At 44.9% G+C, this 20,411-nt stretch overlaps 1 protein-coding gene across 12 annotated transcripts in view; it reads left to right on the top strand.

Annotated features, from left to right (window-relative positions):
* The window catches only part of ENOX1 (ecto-NOX disulfide-thiol exchanger 1), a 610,449-nt gene that overhangs the window by 453,462 nt on the left and 136,576 nt on the right, over window positions 1-20,411 (top strand). For all 12 annotated transcript variants that reach the window (XM_073795222.1, XM_073795221.1, XM_073795223.1 and 9 more), the window contains 4 exons: window positions 2,291-2,461; window positions 3,886-4,092; window positions 7,756-7,989; window positions 18,367-18,579. In XM_073795222.1, the coding sequence (XP_073651323.1) occupies window positions 2,291-2,461; window positions 3,886-4,092; window positions 7,756-7,989; window positions 18,367-18,579 (825 nt within the window). The remainder of the gene's footprint in view (window positions 1-2,290; window positions 2,462-3,885; window positions 4,093-7,755; window positions 7,990-18,366; window positions 18,580-20,411) is intronic.

The raw sequence follows: 20,411 nt of genomic DNA on the forward strand, positions 1-20,411 counted from the left end.
CTTTCATGCGGTCCTGAGTGGTTTCAGCCTTAAATCACCCTGTGTTGGCAAACAATAGTAAGGGCCCGGCCAGGAAAGGAACAGACCAATCTCATGTACGGAATGAGATTAAATAAAGGCATCAGCTGCCAGTATTCCCATTACCAATATTTCTATTTCTAATATATCCTCCTGAGAAGCCAATGTGTTATTTCAGTGATGATGACATTGGAAGCCATTCTGCTGTTCTGGAGCTCCCCTTTAGATTTGGCATCGGGATCAGAAGGCTACATCTTGGTTTGTTTTAAAGAGTAGAGTCCATTTGTGGTAGTGGCATGTTATTAGGTCAATGATCTAGTTGGGTCATTCTAGGTGGAAACTTCGAAGTGGTTAAAAGAGATGTTTTTATATCCGGAGCCAGAGACCTGGACCCTAGTTCTGACTCTGCCATTTGTTGGCTTTGTGATGATGGAAATTTTACTTTACTGCTTTAAGCCTCAATGACTTAAGCTGTGAAATGGGAATAACACCTGTGAAACTTGATGAAGATTTCAAACGAAGAACCAAAGTGTGAGTCCTGCCTCTGTCACTTCCAAACTTTTATGTCATTTGTACTTCACTTTGTTTTGAACAATTATCAGTGAAGAATCCTGGAGTCCTAGGAGGCTAGTGCTCCAGGAGATTGTCCACTCAAAAGCCCCGTGTGAGAGACGAAGAACCTGAGAACCATAATTACAGAAGTACCTCGAATGTCAGGGCGACTGCTTTGAACGAGAATGCTCATTTGACATTTACACTGAGGGTTTCTTAAAAAAGGCCAAAACCAAGAAACAAACCCAAAACCCCACCTCATTTTCCTGAAGTAAGGCTGGTATGCAGTCAAATTAAATGGATTTCCTCATAAATGGGACAGCAGTCCTCTTGAGCTTATAAAGCAGGATCGCCCTGCTTATTCTGTCCAGTCCAGAAGAGGAATGGAAATACCCAAAGCAGCTGGAGGAAAGCTATAATAAACTTCTTCCTAGAAAGGAAAAGGCCATGCTGGTCCTCTGTATCCCCTGGAGAGTCTTGGTAAACAAAGTCTATAGTTGTCACTTCACCTGCCTCTGGGCTTATCTGACCTTTCAGCACAGGTAAGCAACGGGTGAGGCCATGCAGGGGCCTAAGGCACGGGCTGGCTGGACGTGAGAACCACAGAGGACAGGGGGTGGGAGGGAAGAATGGGAATGGTCTAGGATGATGGGGAGAAAAGGAGAACAAGAGAAAGAAATTTCATCCCTGAGAACTATAGTGGAGGGGCACCACGGCTACTGCTGGCGGGCGTCTGTGCTTCTGTCTGTCTACCTCCGAACAGTATCACACCACCAATGAGAGTATGTTACCTGAAAACAGAAGAATTCTCAGGAGAGGAATCCCCTTGCAGCTACTCTAGAAACTCAATACATCTCAGTCCCTACTCTTAGAAAGGTCTTACTAATTAAAAACAAATTAAAAAAATCCCTGTATATCACTTTTGAAATGACTTGCTTTATTATCCCACTAAAAAAAAAAAATTCAGTGTTTATATTGGAAAACCCACCCTTTTTGTGCCCTTCCATTTTTTATGCAGGGCGTAAATTTGTATTTTTTATACAACAAATAAAGATTTCAGTGGTCAATTAGTTGCTGATTGAATTATAGGAAGAACGTGTGATTGTCCAATAGCGCTCAGAAATGTATACAGCTAACATTATGCCCGCACGTATCTAACCCAGCCTTAGTAATTACAATCACGCTTTGTTTTTTGTTTCCTGAGGGGAATAGGTTAGGTTGGACCTGAATGCATCATTATAAAGTAGGCACATATAGACTGAACTTCCTTAAATCGAGGTCACTTGGGGAAGAAGGCTCTTTTGATAAAACAGGGTTGACAGTCGTATTCACTGGGCACTTCAGTGTTAAATGATATTCTTCCCACATCCTGGGTCATAAGGCAGTCACATCTACATCAAAGTTAAGAAACAGAAAATCACGTTCACAGTAACAGCAAAGCTTCATGGCGTGTGGTTGTACACTTAAATGTGCCGTATTCTGTTCTACCATGTTAATATTTTAAATAATATAACTTCCTTTCCATGTAGCATTAAGTTCATCTTTTATTTTCTCTTTACCTTTCTGAAATAGCTTTCTATATTGCTCTATTCATGCCAGGAGAAATTCCTAAAACATAGGAAGCATAAAGTCAAATCATCTTTTTAGGAAAACAGCGAAAGTAACAACAAAAACCAGTTTAAGATCCTCCAGCCAAAACGATATCTTGTGTACTTTACAGACTCAATCTGTGTACCAGGCTTTGATCCAGGCCTCAACATGATGACTGGGATCACCCCTATTAACCCAATGATACCAGGCCTGGGGCTGGTCCCACCCCCGCCAACAGAAGTGGCTGTCGTCAAAGAAATAATCCACTGCAAAAGCTGTACTCTTTTCCCCCAAAACCCAAGTAAGTGATATCTGTGAGAAGTATTTGATCATCGATTTAAGTTTCTTTCTTTTTTAATGTAGTATTGCATTCATTTTCAGATGTGACTCAAAGTTCTCCCACCTAGGTACACAGAGTGGGGATCGTTCTACAGAAGCCCTTCGTCTCTAGATTGAAACAAATATGTGGGTCCCTGTGTCTATCCAGGAGCTGAATTGACACCACGAAGGGAGCATGAGTGATTGGGGTGAACAGCCAGCATTAAGGACCTTTTTGCACGCAACAAAGTCTAGCATTTGCTGCAGATTGGAGTGTGAAATATGTGAACACTTCCATCCATCTTCACAAATGTGGGAGAGAAACTCTGAAATGCGTTTTGCTAGATGGAAAACGGAATTAATTTGGCAGTTAGCAGTTGGGTGGTGGAGGGGAGCGGGGAGCCTGCATCTCAGAGCTCCTGGACCAGATTGCATTCGCTTGAAGGAAACATACATTTGATGAAATAAATAGGCCAGTTTGTTGTTTTTTTTTTTTTTAACTTAGTCTCTGATACTAAATTCATGGGCTTCAATAGCTGGGATTTTTTTTTATTCATATGAAATCAGTGTTGCCTTTTTAAAGTGGACTTTTCAGAAGATTGCTTTTTATCTTTTTATGCAGTCTCCCTCAGATTTAGTAGTTTGCTCATTTAAATGTGAATAATAAAAAAAAAAAAAAGGAGGGGGTGGTTTCAGGCCTTGTGTTTCGCAGCCAAGTAAGTACTACGCCTGCTTTCAGGCTCTGCTCCCTGTTCTGCCTTACTGCTCCATTATCCTGCAACCAGACAAGGCAGACAACAACCATCGGTTTGTTTTTTTTTGCTGTACGCGGGCCTCTCACTGTTGTGGCCTCTCCCATTGCGGGGCACAGGCTCCGGACGCGCAGGCTCAGAGGCCATGGCTCACGGGCCCAGCCGCTCCGCGGCATGTGGGATCTTCCCGGACCGGGGCACGAACCCGTGTCCCCCGCATCGGCAGGCGGACTCTAAACCACTGCGCCACCAGGGAAGCCCAACCCTCGGTTTTTCGTCATGTTTTCATTTCATCATGCTCTGTACTTCATGAAGGTTTTTTTTTTTTTTTTTCCGATTTTCCGGGCCTCTGTATTATGAAGGAGAAATGAAATGATGGTAACATTTGCTTGATCTCTGTTCGCAGACGAGCATAGCCACTCTGTGTAGAAATGAACACAGAAAGTAGAGAAAGGTGGGGAGGAGGAGGGACAGGCACTGAAAGCCAGGACAGCCTGCCATCTGTGTAGATCACTCTAGAAATCCATCATTACTCAGAATGGAGAAAGGTAGTCTGCGAGTTTGACTTTCACCAGGTGAACCAGAAAACAAACAAACAAACAAAACAGCAACTATAACTAAAAGGCAAAACCCTCTGTTTTTTTGTGATTCTCAGATCTTCCACCTCCCTCCACAAGAGAACGACCTCCTGGGTGTAAGACCGTGTTTGTCGGGGGATTACCAGAAAACGCCACTGAGGAAATCATCCAAGAAGTCTTCGAGCAGTGCGGTGACATCACAGCGATTCGGAAAAGCAAGAAGAATTTTTGTCACATTCGCTTTGCCGAGGAGTTCATGGTTGATAAAGCCATTTACCTTTCCGGTACTTTGCATCACATAAGGGGGTTTTCTCGGCGCCTTGGGATGTTTTGTTACGTTAATATGAGCGTATTCCCTTTTGCCTTAGTGCATAATAAAAGTCCTCACAGTTTGGGGCTGGAGAAGGAGGAATTCTGCCCTTAGGCTGCCAGAAGCTCCCTGTTAAGTCTGTGAAGGCACGTACGTCCCTGCTGCAGACATGGTGTCCCACCATCCAGGCTTTAGGAATTCCATCGAGTTTCTAATCAATGTTCTCAAGTGCTTCTTAGATGAGAAGCAATATTATGAATACTGAGGACCATTATTATTATTGGATGTAATTCTCTGGGGGAATAAAGTCCTCTCTCAGCATAATTTCCGTTTTTCAGAAGTGGTTCACTTTCTAGACACCAGGGCACCAGATCAAGATGAGTGCCTTGCAGACAGTGGTCCCCAGGCCTGCGGAGGAGGCCCAGGAAACCGCCCCGTTGCTAGTGCATTTAGCCTGGCTAAGCCCGCCCCACCATCCCTGCTTCTCTGGTGCCATTTATCAGGGACATTATTACAGAGGTTGAAATTAAGCCTCCTGCTGCCTTCCACCCTATGGGTGTTGGAGCAAATGTATGGAGCCTGTCAGCAAGGCCTTTGCCAAATCTAAGCATCGCAGAGCTGGTATTGAAATGTAGCTTTGGAAGGATGTCTTTTTAGATTTAACTCACTGCCATTCCCTCTCTGTCTCCATCTGCATATTTCAGTCTGTCACTCTGCACATCACTTCCCTCTTCCAGAGGCAAAGCTAGTGGGGAAAAGTGGGAAAAGAAGACGGGGAAAAAAATCTGAACATTACTACCAGGTTTACCTAACTCCGCAGTCAGCCCCGATGACCATAAAATTGTCTTGCAAACCCCAGAAGCCCTGGGGTTATTCCAACACTGAAGAGACTTTCCTGAGCTAGATAGTGACCTAGAGAACTTTAAAACCCTTATTCCAATAAAACCTGACAGTGGAAAAGAAAGCCTGAAAGTATTCCAGAATGGAGGGGGACGATAAAACATCAAATAAAAATACAACACTCAGATCTCTCACAAAGTCTTGAACGACAGCATCAGAGTAATCTATTAGACAACTGGAGATTCTATTGAGTGTGTGGCACTGGCTTTCACATGTCTCGGGCAAGATAACCTCTCTCTGAGCCTCTCTTTTCTCTTCTGCAAAATCGAGATAGTAATAGTGCTACCTCATCGGATTGTTATGCGGAATGAATCAAAATAAGGGATATTAAGTGCCTAGCAGGGCACGTGCAACATGGGAACCGTTCAGTAAGTGGTTGTTTTTAACACAGATATCCTGATGATGATAGAGAAGGAATCCTGCCCTGGGAATTTGGGTTCTAATCACAGCTCCACCAATACAACTATGACTTTACCCCCTCCTGATTAAATGAAAGGGCTACAGTAAATCAAAGGTGTTTTTCAACACTGACATAACATAATGTTTAGACCCAATCAGAAAACTCATAGTACATTGCCAAAAGATGAACAGTTCCATATTTAGGCACATGAAAGTTTCAGATTTATGCCTTGATGCTATATTTTTTTCAAGCTCTGACCCGGGCCCCTGCCTGACTACCCCTTGGCATCCCACAGCAAAGGCCTCACCTCCAGCCGACCTGCCTGAGTACACAGGGGTCTCCCAGCTCTGCCTGGGCTGCCCCGGCAAGGTTGCAGCATGGTCCTGGGAAGATCTGAAAGGCTGACTGGGAGGGGCAGGAAAGAAGGCAGGCTGCCGCTCTTACGTAAGAGCTCCCGCAAGCCCTAGCCCAGCTGGATGGCCTAATTTTAGGACCACAATCACATTTGAGGGCCAAGCTAATTTTAGACTCAGCCTCATCACGGGCTCTTTTAAGGCCTTAATGATGGTGTTGTGATGAAAGAGAGGGTGATTTTTGGAACCAGAAATGTCTGAAAAGTGATGCTCTGGACATGACCAGGGGAAAGTTGCTTGGCCAGTTGGGACAGCTGGCCAGTCTTAGGCCATTCTGCCTGCTCAGCTGTTATGTACATGTCACCACGGCCTGCTGATTTGTTAAATTTCCACAGCCCACAACCAAAATATACTCTGCTTTAGCATTAATTCTTCTCCTCTGTGATCAGATGTTTGCTTTTTTTAATTTTCTTTTTGCTTGTGAACACTTTTTTCAAAATATATTTTCTAACATCTTTATTGGGGTATAATTGCTTTACGATGGTGTGCTAGTTTCTGCTGTATCACAAAGTGAATCAGCTATACGTGTGCCTACATCCCCAAATCCCCTCCCTCTTGAGATGTTTGCGTTTTTGATAGGTATTGTTACGTCTTCCCAGTTTTATAGAGACAATACCTTTTAAAGCTGGGAGTGAGAAGGTCATAACAGGAATCAGACTTGAGATCTGTTTCACATTTGTAACTTTTCAAAGGTGTGAAGTACCCTACTGGGGAGAAGCCAGCCTCTCCTGGGATTTTTCAGCTGAGTTTCAACCCCAAATGCTAAAATAATCCATTGAAATCTACCACAAGGTCCCCGAGCATCAGTGCAGTGCAGCCTAGCATTTCACAGTGGTGTCTCATTTGCAAAGTCCCTGCACAGCAAAAGTGCTTATTTTGCTCTCTCTTCTGGCAGCCCCTGACAGCAGGGATCCTGCTGGGACCTGAATTTATGTTTTTAAAAATCTGAGTACCCCAAACTGAAGAGCAACCTCAAAGCCAAACCTCCTTCCCTTGAAGTTAGTCTGGCGGCCTGGTTTCAGTTCTGTTTGTGTTGATTTCTCAGATCAAGTTTCTGCTTATAATCTTTATAAGTTGTGTAGCTCACAGTAAATCCCCCAAAGACTTCCAGGCCCATTTTTTTGGTCTAGCTCTGGGCTCTCACACGGGCTCCTGTGGCCTTCAAAGATTGCATGGACAATTTGCGCAGTGCTGCGTGCCAGATGAGGTGCTGGAGGGGCTGTAAGGAGGGCCGCGGTGAGGCCTCTTGATTGAAGGTAAAATATTCTCCTGTGTGCCCCAGAGGATAAGTGGAAATAAAACAGTATTGCAAAATTGCCTTGGTAATTGTGGCTTTTGCAGCTGCCGAGAGAGAATGGAGCAAGCAGCGTTTTCTAGGAGAATGAAGCAATAGCCTGTGAGTGAGGTGTCACGGAATTTACTTTGTAGATCTTTTTAAATATCATAGATAATATTTATGAACTCGCACTCCACCTCTTTCTAACAAATAAAAGTAAGAGGGCTTATTGCAACAGAGTTACAGTAAATTGAAAATATAAAATTGAGGCCATAAAAAACGGAGGGGGGAAAAAGCTACATGCCCAATATTTTTCTGATCTTCCTGGAAGCCAGAAGGAAGAAGGAGTTAGGATAAGTGCCCTGGTTCTTGAGATCATCCTCTTGGCAACATTGGCTTGAAGACCCCTCCCACTGGAGCGTTTATCCCCACATCTATAATAGGCGTACCTTGGGCCGCGCTTCCGCTTCCGGATGGCCTCGGAGGGTAACAGCTTCCCACCTCCTATGGGAAGGATGTCTTTTGTAAGGGAAGAAGAAATCAGTGAGAGCTCCCCTGGCGCGCCTTGAGGGCCTGGCCCCGACTGTGACAGTCGTGCGTGACAGTGTTGTGACAGTGTGATGTGACCCGCCTTCCCACTGCTTTCAGGTTACCGGATGCGCTTAGGGTCTAGCACGGACAAAAAGGACTCAGGCCGGCTGCACGTGGACTTCGCCCAGGCCCGGGACGACTTCTACGAGTGGGAGTGCAAGCAGAGGATGCGCGCCCGCGAGGAGCGGCACCGGCGCAAGCTGGAGGAGGACCGGCTGCGGCCGCCCTCGCCGCCGCCCATCATGCACTACTCAGAGCACGAGGCCGCGCTCTTGGCCGAGAAGCTGAAAGGTAGGAGCTGCGCGCGTTGGCGTCCTCCGCCGCCCCGCCGGCCATGGCCCGCCGCCAGGGAAACAGAGTGATCCCCAAGGGCCGGGCCCAGGTGTTTCTCCTGTCCTTTCGCGTGCTGAGTTCATGGGACCGGGGTCCCCCGGGCTTCCTCCTGCTGCCTGGACAGAGCCGTGCCCCTGCCCAGCCCTCTCCCCTGCCTCCTCCCTGAATGTGTGTGTATATATCAACCAAACTCAAGCAGAGGGGGGCAGAAGAGCCCTCCTCACTAGCCCCGTAGCAGGCCACCATCTGACTTCCTACCCCTGTTGAATGAACCAGTGCCTCCTCCTGCAGGCGGGCAGGTCCCGGGGCTCCTCCAGGTCTGTAGTTTGCACCTCTGCTGGCCTCTTAACAAAGCTCCCCCGCCTCCACAAGGCTCATCTGCAACCGTGCTGGGGCCCGTGCAGGGGCCCGTGCAGGACAGAAGAGAAATGTAGAATAGGCTCCCTGTCTTTAGAGATGGAGGGGAAGGGACCCTCCTAACGTCTATGGAAGAATTAGAACTAGAAGTGGGCACGTGTCATTTCTTTGACTGTTTTCTGTGCTCCTCTCCCGGGTTTGAGGCCCTGGGGGATAAAGACAGAGAGACGGAGGCTTTAGTACCTGCCACAGTGAACTACAGATGACTGGGGAGAGGCCAGATTTGGAAGTTAGGATGACATGTGTGTCAGTTCTGATCCATTATTGAGCAGAGTTGTTTGACTCCAGCAACATGGGTGCACTTACAGGCAAGTGATGGTCACACCCTCCTCCGTCTGTTGGGCGTGTCAGGTTTCGATGAAAAAACAGGTCATGGTCGCTGGCCACAGTGAACTGTAATACAAAGCCAATGACATGGTTGTCAACCAACATATGAGAAACATGCTTTGGGAACTCACGGACAAGTGTGAGTGGTGTTGATGACAGTGTCAAGAAAGTCTTCACAGAGGAGGCAGAACTTGAACCTTGCAGGATAAACAAGATTTGTTTCCCCAGAAGAAGAAAGGGCCTAAAGACATTCTTGTCAGAGGCTGGAGCTCAAAGAGTAAAGACAGAAGGAGGCAGAGGGGAATTGGGCACAGGCGGAGAAAGGCAAGTCGCCTCCTCGGGGGAACAGAGCGAAGGTGAAGCTAGGAAAGCAGCCTGAGGCCAGATGGTGAAGGCCCGAGGGCTGCCACCGCATTTGGGTTTTATTCCATAAACAGTGGAGAAGTCATTAGGAGAGGAGAGATGCGATTGATCCTTGGAGTGTTTTAGAGCATAGCTGGCAGTGTTTAAAGTGGATTGGATGTTTTCACTAAAGGAAATATGAAAAGCTGCCTGAAACCTATTTTAGGAAGATAGGAAGTTGACATTCTGTTTCTTTAAAAAAGCATTTAAGGGCTTCCCTGGTGGCGCAGTGGTTGAGAGTCCGCCTGCCGGTGCAGGGGACACGGGTTCGTGCCCCGGTCCGGGAAGATCCCACACGCTGCGGAGCGGCTGGGCCTGTGAGCCGTGGCCACTGAGCCTGCGTGTCCAGAGCCTGTGCTCTGCAACGGGAGAGGCCCGCGTACCGCAAAAAAAAAAAAAAAAAAAAAAAAGGCATTTAAAAAAAAAAAAAAAGACTTCTGCTTCTAGCCCCCATCCCCTGCTCCAGCCTTGGGAGCCCCTAATCAGATGCAGTTGCCACTGAAACTGTTGACTTGGGGGAAAAAAAAAAAACAAAAACCTCACATTGTAAGAGCTGTGAGTTGAGTTTATTCAGTGTCTTATTGAGGACTCTAGCTCAGGGGACAGCCTCTCAGCTCTGAGGAAATTTTCCAAAGAGGTAACGGAGGAAGTCAGTATATATGTGATTTTGGTGAAGGGGGTGCCTGTACCCAAGCACACAGGAGAAGGATGCTGCTAGTCGCAAGGAACAGATATCTTAGTTAATGGCTTTAGTACTTTTCTGAGTATGGGAAGATGCAAGAATTTGGGTTCATAAAAGTTTCTTCTGAAAAGATCTACCCATGTGGAAGCCTGTTCTTCCAGTTTCCCCAGAGCACAGAGTGCCGCATTCCTTTTCTCTGCCCTGAATTCCTTTCAGGGTGTGTTGAAGGTCAGCGACTGCAGTGGCTAATGACCTGATCCTTGTAGAACCTTCCTTAGTTGACGTAACCATAGAGCACCTCTTACTGATGCCCTTGGCATATGCTCTGCTGCTCCGAGAAGGCGTGTCTTACCATCATAGGCTGTGGCTGTCCCTTTAATAAAAAGCACGTAAAATGCACATGCAGACGTCCTCACTTTTCCATTCAGACTAGAATCCATAAGGAGTGGGCAGAATGAGAAAGAGCAACATTCTCAAGCAGGAATGTTGATTTTGGAACAAATAATTTTTTCTTTAATATCCAGTACATTGTGTAGTATCACCTCACCTAATGAGCTACGTCAGCTAAACTGTATTCGATCGTGTCCACACCTAGAAGTGACAAAAACTAGCACCTTGGCGCCATGACCCCGTGGAGGAGTTTCAGGAAAGTTTGGCATCTACGTTAGGTTCTTTTTAAGAAACCAGCACAGAAGTGTCTTTGCGTGTAAGAGTTCCACAGCATTGCCTTTCCTGTTAAAGGATAGCAGATTGGGAAGTCAGTTTGGTAAAGTCATTTGCAAACCGTGCCGTTTCAAAACTGTATATTTATATAGATGAGTATAATTTGAAGAATTTAGAAGCCGTACTTTTGCCAAGTACTGTGTGATCCCTTGAGGAGAGAACAGATTGGAAATTTTAATAGATGGCAGTTACAGTAAAATGAGCTAGATGGGGCGACATCTTAGGCAACAGTCAGGTAATATCAAGCATGACAATTTCAACCCAAGCACAGAGTTTGGAGTATAAACAGCATTTAATTGCTTAGGAAATTGGCTGCCTCTGAGAGGAAATCCACTCCTTGCTCCTGATAAGGCTGCAGAGCCAGACAGCAGGAGCCAGGGACACTGTTTCCCTGAAGATGATTTCCTTGATGTGGGGATGTAAAACGCCATCAAGACCTCCGGTAAAAAAAAGCCCGGATCAGAAAGGAAATGGAAATACAATCTGAAAATACCTAATTGGATTTGACTTTTTTTCCTCCCCTGAGAAATCTTGCTATCTCAGGTTTATTACAAGCATTTTTTCCCCCATTTTACACCATACTCGTTTAGCCTTACAATTTTCTTGTGGAAAATCAGCTTTATCCAGCAAAATCTGTACTGGCCAAGTCTTTACTATAACCGACAAGGACCTCCATATCCCGCCCGGTGGTAAAACTATGCGTACAGTAGATGCTCAGTAAATTAATTCCTGTCTCTCTTTCTTAGCTGTTTGGAGCTATGAGCGTGTTGCATTTCCGGCCAGCAGTGCTACCAGGCATGATGGGAAGTGTAGGGAAGTGCGGTGTGCCCTCGGCCATCATTCCACTCACTCCACAAGTATTCGCTGAGCTCTTTGCCATATCCCTGACACTGTGATGCCAGGGAAGCAGCACACAAAGCCCCTGCCTCACAGAGTTTAGGTGTAGTTTAGGTTTCTTGAGTGACAGAGGCAATTACAAAGCTCTTCCCACTATTATGCATGGGAAGTGCAGCATGCTAGCCCGGGAGTGGTAGGCAACCCAGCCTGGCAGAGGTGGGGTGAGAGAGGGGTGACTTTCTGGGACCCGGTAGCCCCGATCCAGTGGTCCCTGGGTCTTCTGAGTTGTAATGGTGTAGCGTCTGAGGCACTGAGCACCCAGTGTCCATTATGGTTCATACAAATTCTAAAAAAGAAGATTAGCGGGCACCCTGCTGATTACATAGACATTGTTCCGAGACAGTTCAACTTAGTGAAGACTGACTGGGAAGTAACTGCTCACAGATCCAAAGTTTGTAGCACGGCTTTGAGAAAGTGAGAAGCAGCTCAATACCACCATAATTACACTTTATTGGAAACAGTAGCACCAGGCAGATGAGATAATGAATTTCTCTTTGTCTAACACAGACCATCCACCCCTGGAGGAGCCCCGTGTTTGGACTGTGGAAGGGAGAGATTGATTAGACAGTGAGGAAAGATGATCTCCTGATTCACTGGGGATTTCTCCTGGAAAGAGCATTTAAAAGTTCTTGTGTACTTTTTCCCCCTTTGGAAAGCTTCACATAATCTTTCATTATATGATGAATGACGAGTTCCTCTCTGAATCAGGTGAAGTTTTGACAAAGCTTTGCAAGCATTGTCCTTGGGATTCCCTGATATGTCATCCAGGATACAGTCTTCCTGCGATCAGCATTTGTCATTTCTGAGAACTAGTCTCTGATGTGCATACAGAATGGCCCCCGATCAGCCTGCCAGAGGGAGAAACTGCGGAAGTGGTTGCCAGCATCTTGCTGAGATGGTTGTCAATATTTATGGTTCTGAGAAACTAAAAAAATCAATAATGCTCTGAGCCAAGTCGAAGTTCCATTAGCTAGAAGCCAGGCTTCCTTCTCAGGGCAAAGGAAATATGAAGCACGGGAACCTGTTTGAGAATCACGTCCTTGGACGTTACTGACCTTCACAAGGCAAGATAGACCATTTCAACTAGAAACATTTTACCTGATCCAAAACAGGAATAATCAGTGCATGATTATGTTGTCCCCGCTGAATTTTCTCATTTTCACAGGTACTGAATTGTTGGAGAGATTGTGTGTGTGTGTGTGTGTCCGTGTGTGTGTAAGTGAACTTGTAGGTAATGTCGAGGGTAAAGGGGGAAGTATTAACATTTATGTAGCCTTTCACACTATCAGTGATTTGAAGGCTAGGTGAGGTCCCACCCCTCTTGATGGTTAATTGAGCAGCCAGAGAATGGAGATTTGTTTAGGGATGTCTAAGTTTTAGGTACACATAGTGAAATTTTGGGAATGTTGTCGTAGCAGTGCCGTCCTGGAATGCCCATTCTACCTGAATCAGTATGTGACTGTACACTATAAGTTATTTCCACCTATCATAGAAGCTAGAAATCAGGGACAGCTGTATAGACATACCACTCATTCTGTGTGTGTGTGTGTGTGTGTGTGTGTGTGTCCCCATTTCTGTGGAAAGAAAAGTGTTGTAGGATGTCTTCCTTTTTTCCCTCATTCTCGAGACATTTTGTTCAAACGTGGAATCTCCCTTCCTGTCATTCCCTTCTAGACCCACCAGCAATCAGGCTACTCCAGCCCACTTCAGTTTTCATATTCAGGGCTCATGGCCTGGCTCTTGTCACACTTATTGTTCTGAAATTCAGGGCCAGATCTCCCTGTGCACCCAAAGAGGGAGAAGAAATACAAAATGAGCCTGTATCAGTGATTTTACTTAACTCACTAAATAATGAGAGAATGAGTAAGATGTTAAAACTGGTTCAAAAGAGAGTTTGCTTTGTAAAGACATATTTTCTTCTGGACAAAAATTCATTTACATTGTTACAGAGAAGAATTATTTGCATTGTTGTGCCTTTTCACAATTTGTCTTCTGTCCCTAAAGAGTTGTAAAATAGCCTAGTCAATAACAATTAGAGATTCACATCCCTGGGAAATCAGATAATGCCAGAGGCGGGTGGAGAGGATCCTCTAGCCCAGCATTCCATTGAAAGGGTCTGCAGTCTCTGTGCCCATTTCCAAGACTTTGACATTTTTTTTTCACATTTTTTTCTGGGATGAAGATGACTGACGTTTAAGCAGCTCTTCTTTAAATGGGGGTGGAGGGTTTGGGGACAGGGATTCACAAAGCTCATGAGAATCACATCAGAGCCTTTCAGTATTCGCCACTCTCTCAGATGCTACTTTCCATTTCAGGTTTTCATTATCTTTTAACTTAGGTGAGCTCCTCACCAGTTTCCCTGGCTTTTATTGAGTGATTTCTTCTAGTGCTTCTCCAGTTTCAATGTGCATATGAAACGCTTGGACTAGGATGCAGATTCTGAGTCTGGAGGCCTGAGGAGGGTGAGGCTACGTTTTTGATAAGCCCCCAAACGAGGCTCACGCTTGTGGTTTTTGACTAGCAAAGATGTTTGCCATGTGCAATTTTTAGAATGCCTCCTACGTGCCCCGTGCTCAGTAAACGTGGAGAAGAGGGGTAGGGAGGGAGGTGATGAGAAATGAAATAAGATGGGTATGGATTCAGATACTGAAGTGTGATCATCATTATAATATTATTTAGTCCTCACGAAGCTGAATACAAAGGTTATCACCTTCCCAGAATTAAAAAGCTAAATTCAAAGCTAAATGCAAGGGTTATTACCTTCCAGAATTTAAAAAAAAAAAAAAAAAACTTTCAAAAAGATTTTTAAGTCATTGGATAAGCTGATTAGCTTACTGTGGAAAGCTCTGCTTCTGTGTAATTATCTGATATCTCTCTTAACTTTCATTGCTTATGGGAATAACCTCGGAGGCCTGGAGGATGAAAGGACCAGCCAGCTTAAGTGCCGTGAGAACATTTATCTCTGGTAGACAATGTGAAAACACTCTTCAACCTGAAATTAAAATGTTTATTATCAACTGGTATTTCCCAACTTTTGACCACTGGATTTGCTGTAACTTTCCAGCACTAATGCACTGCAGATCTATTAGGAATAGAGTATAATGAAAGAAACTACGAAGGGAAAAACTCAGAGTGAGCAGAAGACTGAAATATGTTTTGGAAGTTTTCTTCTCACGTTGACCCCTCAGAACTGGAGGGCCAGTGGATACATGAACCAATGATTACTGTATAGAGTGACTAATGTTTTCATAGCAGGATATGTAGGGAATTGTGGAAACGTAGCAAAGGGACACCGAATTCATGTTAGGATTGCAGAAAAGCTTCCTTTATGAAAGGCACTTAGGCTGACTCTTGAGGGAAGCATTAACAGTTAGCCGGGTAGACCAGGAGTTCCGGGGCCCCTAGGATGAGTGCACAGTACATGCTAAAGCAGGGAGACAAGGCCATGGTCCTTAACAAAGAGGAGTGTGACAAAGGAATGGCGAACGGATTGAAGGGGAAACTGCAGCTCAAGGGAGGCCATGGAGCAAACAGTGGCAGTAGCCCAGGTGTGACATTGTGAAGACGCTGATTAGAAAACATTGGGCAATTTTTAATGAGCAAATGGTCCATAGTCACTCCAAAATATGCCAATTTTCCCAATTCTTTGTGTGGAGAAGGTATGTCTGCACATTCTAGTTTCTGAAGGGCACCCATGTTCAGAGTTGAACCCACGCATGTTCACAGAAAGTATTTGGAATTTTTATAAGTGCGTCTTTGATGTGATTTTTATGAGCCGTGTTAATTTATTTCCGCATGAATAGTTTTAAGAGTGCCGCAATCTAAATCCTGTTTAAATTAGTTTATATTGTTTTCTGTTTTCTCTGTGATCTTTCCCCTGAATCCAGAATTGAATTTTCATTTGGGTATTGAAAATGACCGCTCCCAACACCCTCCTGTAGCCGTTCAGGGGGAGCTGCTGGCTTCGTCTTCATTTAATATAAAGTCACGTCTTACATGGCAACAGACATCGACTAGACTTAACCAGTCATTCGTTAGCTAATGTTTTCACAGTTAATTTGAACGTCAGTACGTCAGTCATCCACCAGCCCGCCTCAGAAAGTTCAGTAACGAGGATGAAATTGGGAGTTTTCAAAACTATGTACTAAGCAATATATATATATGTATATATGAGATATATACAGTATATAATGTATATTTTATTTTATTCATATATACTGAGAAAATGGAATTCTGCCTACTATTACTTGTTACAATGTTAGAAAGTCTCTTGCCTACTTACTTTTTCAACTGTGTATTTTCAGTTGCTTAATCCTAAAATTGCTGTCTCTCTTTCTGAAAACTATCAATTAGCTCTGATCTGGTGAACTTATGCTTTAGGTCTAAGAGTGAAGAACGATAAAAATTGGCTCTTAGGTCATTCAAGGAAACATGCATTTTTAAAATTTAAGTGTGTTCTTCCTGACAGTAAATTAGGGTATTTATGGACTGTGTAACCACAAGCAAGAGAAGAAAAAACTGCGCCCCTGCGAGGGTGAAAGAAAGATGGGACCCCGTTGCTCGCTCTCTCTCTCCTTGGAAGCCCCATAATGAAAACGTCTAGGATTTTTCTCTGTGTTACATAGAGATGCAAGTCACAGCAAGGGGGAAATATGGTTCATGAAGTCAGAGTTCTCTTTTCTGTTGTTGTTATTTTTTAAGAGGGGGAGAAAAAAAAGAAAAGATTTCTTATAAGCATTAGGTTGATTTCTGCTGTCTTTTCGGAGGCCCATTCTCCTAACACATATCTGCAGAGACGCAGAGAGAGGGAGAGAGACAGAATTTATTCTGACTGTAAGGGTCGCAGTGGGGCTTCCACAAGCATAATGCTGAATTATGGGCCTCTCCACGGGTTGAACGCAGTGTTAAGTTGTGTGATGGATTCTATCTTATACAAGCCGCTCTGGTCCATGAAATAAGAACCCCGTGCAGCTGGAGTTCGCTGAGGGTTGAACTCAGACTGAAATTCCAGAGTTAACAAAACTGTGCAAACCAGCTGTGACGCTGAACAAGTGCGCGCTCAGTTGCGGGTTGGTTGAAATTGGCAGGGAAACTTGAGTCTTTCACGTGCGGGCCGCCCTGTGGGCCTTCCCCAGGCCACTTATCTCCTCGGATCAAAGCGTGAGGGCAGAAGGGGCAGGTTTGCCCAGGAGTAAAGCTTTGATCCCCAAGCCCAGACTGGCACCACCCAGGCGGGAGAGGGCCCGGGACGGTGGCCCATCAACAGCAGGATTTCCATCCTGGAGAATCCACGGGCGCTGGGTCAAGCGACCCTGCCTTCACTCAGTGCACGTACCTCCTGGGCAGGAAGCAGCCACAGCAGTGAAGTGCCCTGGTCTGAAAGGGGGCCTCTGGGAGAAAAGGTACTCACGGTGTTCCCACAGCGCTCCGCCAGATTCACAAAGCACTCCGCGAATGCAGGCTTTGTATGGTGTGTAAAATACCAACAGCGGTGGTTGATTGTAAAACCTCTGGTGAGTAAAATAAAATAAAATAAAATTCCTTTAGTAAATGTGAACCACCCTCTGTCTGTTCATCTAGAGTGTGTATGTATGTGTGTGTGTGTACGTATGCACACAATATAATAATATATAAACAATGGAATAGACACATACAGTGTACAAGGATGTCTCTGCTGTCCCTCTAGTAGAGGGAACATGGTAGTCACTTAGTATTTGTCAAATGCGTGAGAAGCATCTGAATCTTTTAGTCTAATTTTGCTTCTTAGTTTTAGAACTCAGATTCTACTCAGTTTACTTGGAAAATGTAGGATTTTTTTTTAATTTTTATTGAAGTATAGTTAATTTACAATGTTGTGTTAGTTTCTAGGATAGTTCTCTTAAATCACATCTTTTTGGGGGTAAAAAAATAGGGATGAAAGGCTCGTCTCCTCAAGTTTGTCTGGAAAATACGCAGTGAGCCTTCAGCAATGGGATCAATTAACGTTGTAATAACCGACATACAGCTTCCACTTCCAGTTAACTTAATCTCCTTCAAACTTGCTTCTTCTCCACCTCCAAGTCAGTCGTAAAACACAGATCTGTTCCAGTAACTATTTGCGAACGGGCAAGTATATTGGTTTCTTTGAAATAAACTTTATCACTTATTTACAGGTAGAACCTCCCATCCCCTCCCCCCATCAACACACCCCTCAAACCAAGTTCAAATGGGTTTCCAGTAGCCTTCCAAGGCAAACACTGACCACCCCGGAACAGGTCCTCTTTTGTTGAAAACAAGGAAATATTCTAGTTTTCAGCCTAATCAAATATGTTCTATTAAACCTAAAGTGAAATTAGTTTTGAACTGCAGTAGTATAAGAATTGACCTATTCCTACTACCACCTTGGGAACAATATCTCACATCACAACCACTTTTAAAAGTAATTTAATCTGTCATCCACATCTTGACAATAACTCAGCAGATTCTAAGTCAGAAAACTAGTATCACTGTATGCTATTTCTGGTGAAAGAATAAAGAAATCAACTGGAGGCCAGATAGGTGAATGACAGTTTTTCGAGCCCGTCTTAAGAAGGAGAAATCTGGGTTTGGTGGAAGAGTGCAGTTGTACCGTATTTCAAAGGATGCCCAGAACAGATCTTCTAAAACTGAGCTCATTGAGAGGGTGAACCACCCCTTTGTTTCTTGGGTGGTTGCGCAGTGCCGTGGAGCTAGATGTGGGAAGACAAGCTAAGTGATGATGGAGCCATTAGTCGCAGGAAAGCTCACAAGGTCAAGTTCTGAAAACATATCCATTAGGATGGACCGTGCTTTGCCTTTAGAGAGGAACCAAAGTGAAAACCAAAATCTTTCCTGGGCGTGATTTGGACTTGGTGGTTTTGCATTTCCAGACGATAGCAAGTTTTCAGAGGCCATCACAGTGCTGCTGTCCTGGATTGAGCGAGGGGAAGTAAACCGGCGGTCCGCAAACCAGTTCTATTCCATGGTGCAGTCGGCCAACAGCCATGTCCGCCGGCTGATGAACGAGAAAGCCACCCATGAGCAGGAGATGGAGGAGGCCAAGGAGAATTTCAAAAATGCCTTAACCGGGATCCTCACTCAATGTAAGTAAGATTTTGGGGGGCCATCTCTTTTGTCACGACGTTGCCTTTTCTTATGTACTCTTTTTTTTTTTTTCATTTGGGGGTAAGTAGTCCCATAATTTCCCATCTTACTCCATATCGAATGGCAAAACCTCATAACCAATTTCATGTCCTGTGGCAACTTGGAGGAACACGGACCCCGCCCTGAGAGCTTACTTCTCAAGGTGAGCAGCATTTCTGTAGCTTTTCCTCAGAACACCCCGCCTGGCCCCCAGGGCGGGGCAGACAGACGCTGCTTCGGTGCCTGCTGGACCCACTGCAGTTCACACCGCCCCTGCAGGGTGGCCACCCTCACCTGCGGGCTCTACACCCAGACCCGTACATCCTCCCCGTGCTGAGAGTAGAAGCCACCCCTGAATACACTGTCACGCATTGTCCTTGGGCTCTGTTTAGAAAGAAGGTCAGAAAGACTCCTCCTCAGGATCCTTTATTTGAGGTGAGCCTTGGCTGTCAACACAGGCAACTCAGGAGTAGAGATTTTTCTGCAGTATTATTTTTTGTCCTTTTTTTCATTTGGAAAGCAAATTGCCTGAACCACTGGATGCCGGTGATTTTTCACGTCCAGATCCTAAATTGATGAGAGGGAGTAAACGGGGCTTTTTCTCATAGAACAATAGTTAGGGAAATTACCCAGGGCTCTATTCAAAACAAAGGACATATATTTTTTTCCGGGCACTCTGCGTCTGTAGTTAATGTCACAGTGGCATCACGCCTCACAGCTGCTCATGTGCCCCGTGCTTGGTAAAAGCTATTAAATGACACTTGTAACGGTGCCGCGCTCCATTCCGCACCAGGTGCAGGACCCCGCACGGGATGGCAACATATGCAATTTACATATTCACTCTGAGAATACGTATTATTTTCAATGACATCATGTGCCAGAACGCCCATCACCTCTTTCATCAGTGTAAACCCCAGCCATAATGTATCCATTAGGATGGAAAGAGAGGAGGGGATGAAAAACCAGCATCTTAACTGTAAATGTGTTTTATATGACTTCATTGTCAAAAGACCATTTTTGCCACAGTGTAAAATGTCACGTGAGGAAACTCCCAAACATAAACTCTGATAAGTGACCAAGTATCCAGTATGAGACCAACCTGGGACACCCTGTCTTTGTAGAAAAAAAAAAGGAAAAACGGAACTGCTGTATCTCATAGAGACTACTGTCAGCCCACCTTACCTAGATTCCCTGGTGGCGAGCAATGACCTTTTACCCGACTGTGTATGCCCAGCAGTTCTGAAGTTGGGGTTACTAGGGCTAGGCTAAAGTCCACTAACACCCAGACCACCTTTTAAAGGAGGGAAGCAGAGAATTGATTAGTAGGTGGGGTAGGGTGGATTGGTAGCAGAGAAAAGGGAGAGAGGGAAAGGCCACACCATTCTAATAATACAGTTCCTGCAAAGTTATGGCAAGAAGCCAACTGCCTGAACAGTAGAATGATCACTGATTACCTTTTGCTCACTAGCGTCAGTTTGAGATAAATCCTTATTCCTGTGCGGTGTACAGTCCCACTGGGCAGGGAAGACTCAATCCTTGACTCTCACAAGGAAGATAGGAAGGCAGCCACACATTAGAATAGGAGAGGGATTTTGGTTTTTTCTTACGATACCCGTTGAAAGAAGCACTTGTTAAAAACAAGCCCCCCATCGTGCGGCTGAAAGAATGGGATGTGTCTAATGTTATACAGGTAGAAGCCAACCTAAGTGTAAAACCAACGAGCGATAGACAAAGAAGTCCAGCACGTGGGGACACAAACGTCAGTGTTTTACTCCTGATAAAAGCTGAATTG

This window comes from Tursiops truncatus, chromosome 18 (genome assembly GCF_011762595.2).
Source record: "Tursiops truncatus isolate mTurTru1 chromosome 18, mTurTru1.mat.Y, whole genome shotgun sequence".
NCBI classification, from domain to species: domain Eukaryota; kingdom Metazoa; phylum Chordata; class Mammalia; order Artiodactyla; family Delphinidae; genus Tursiops; species Tursiops truncatus.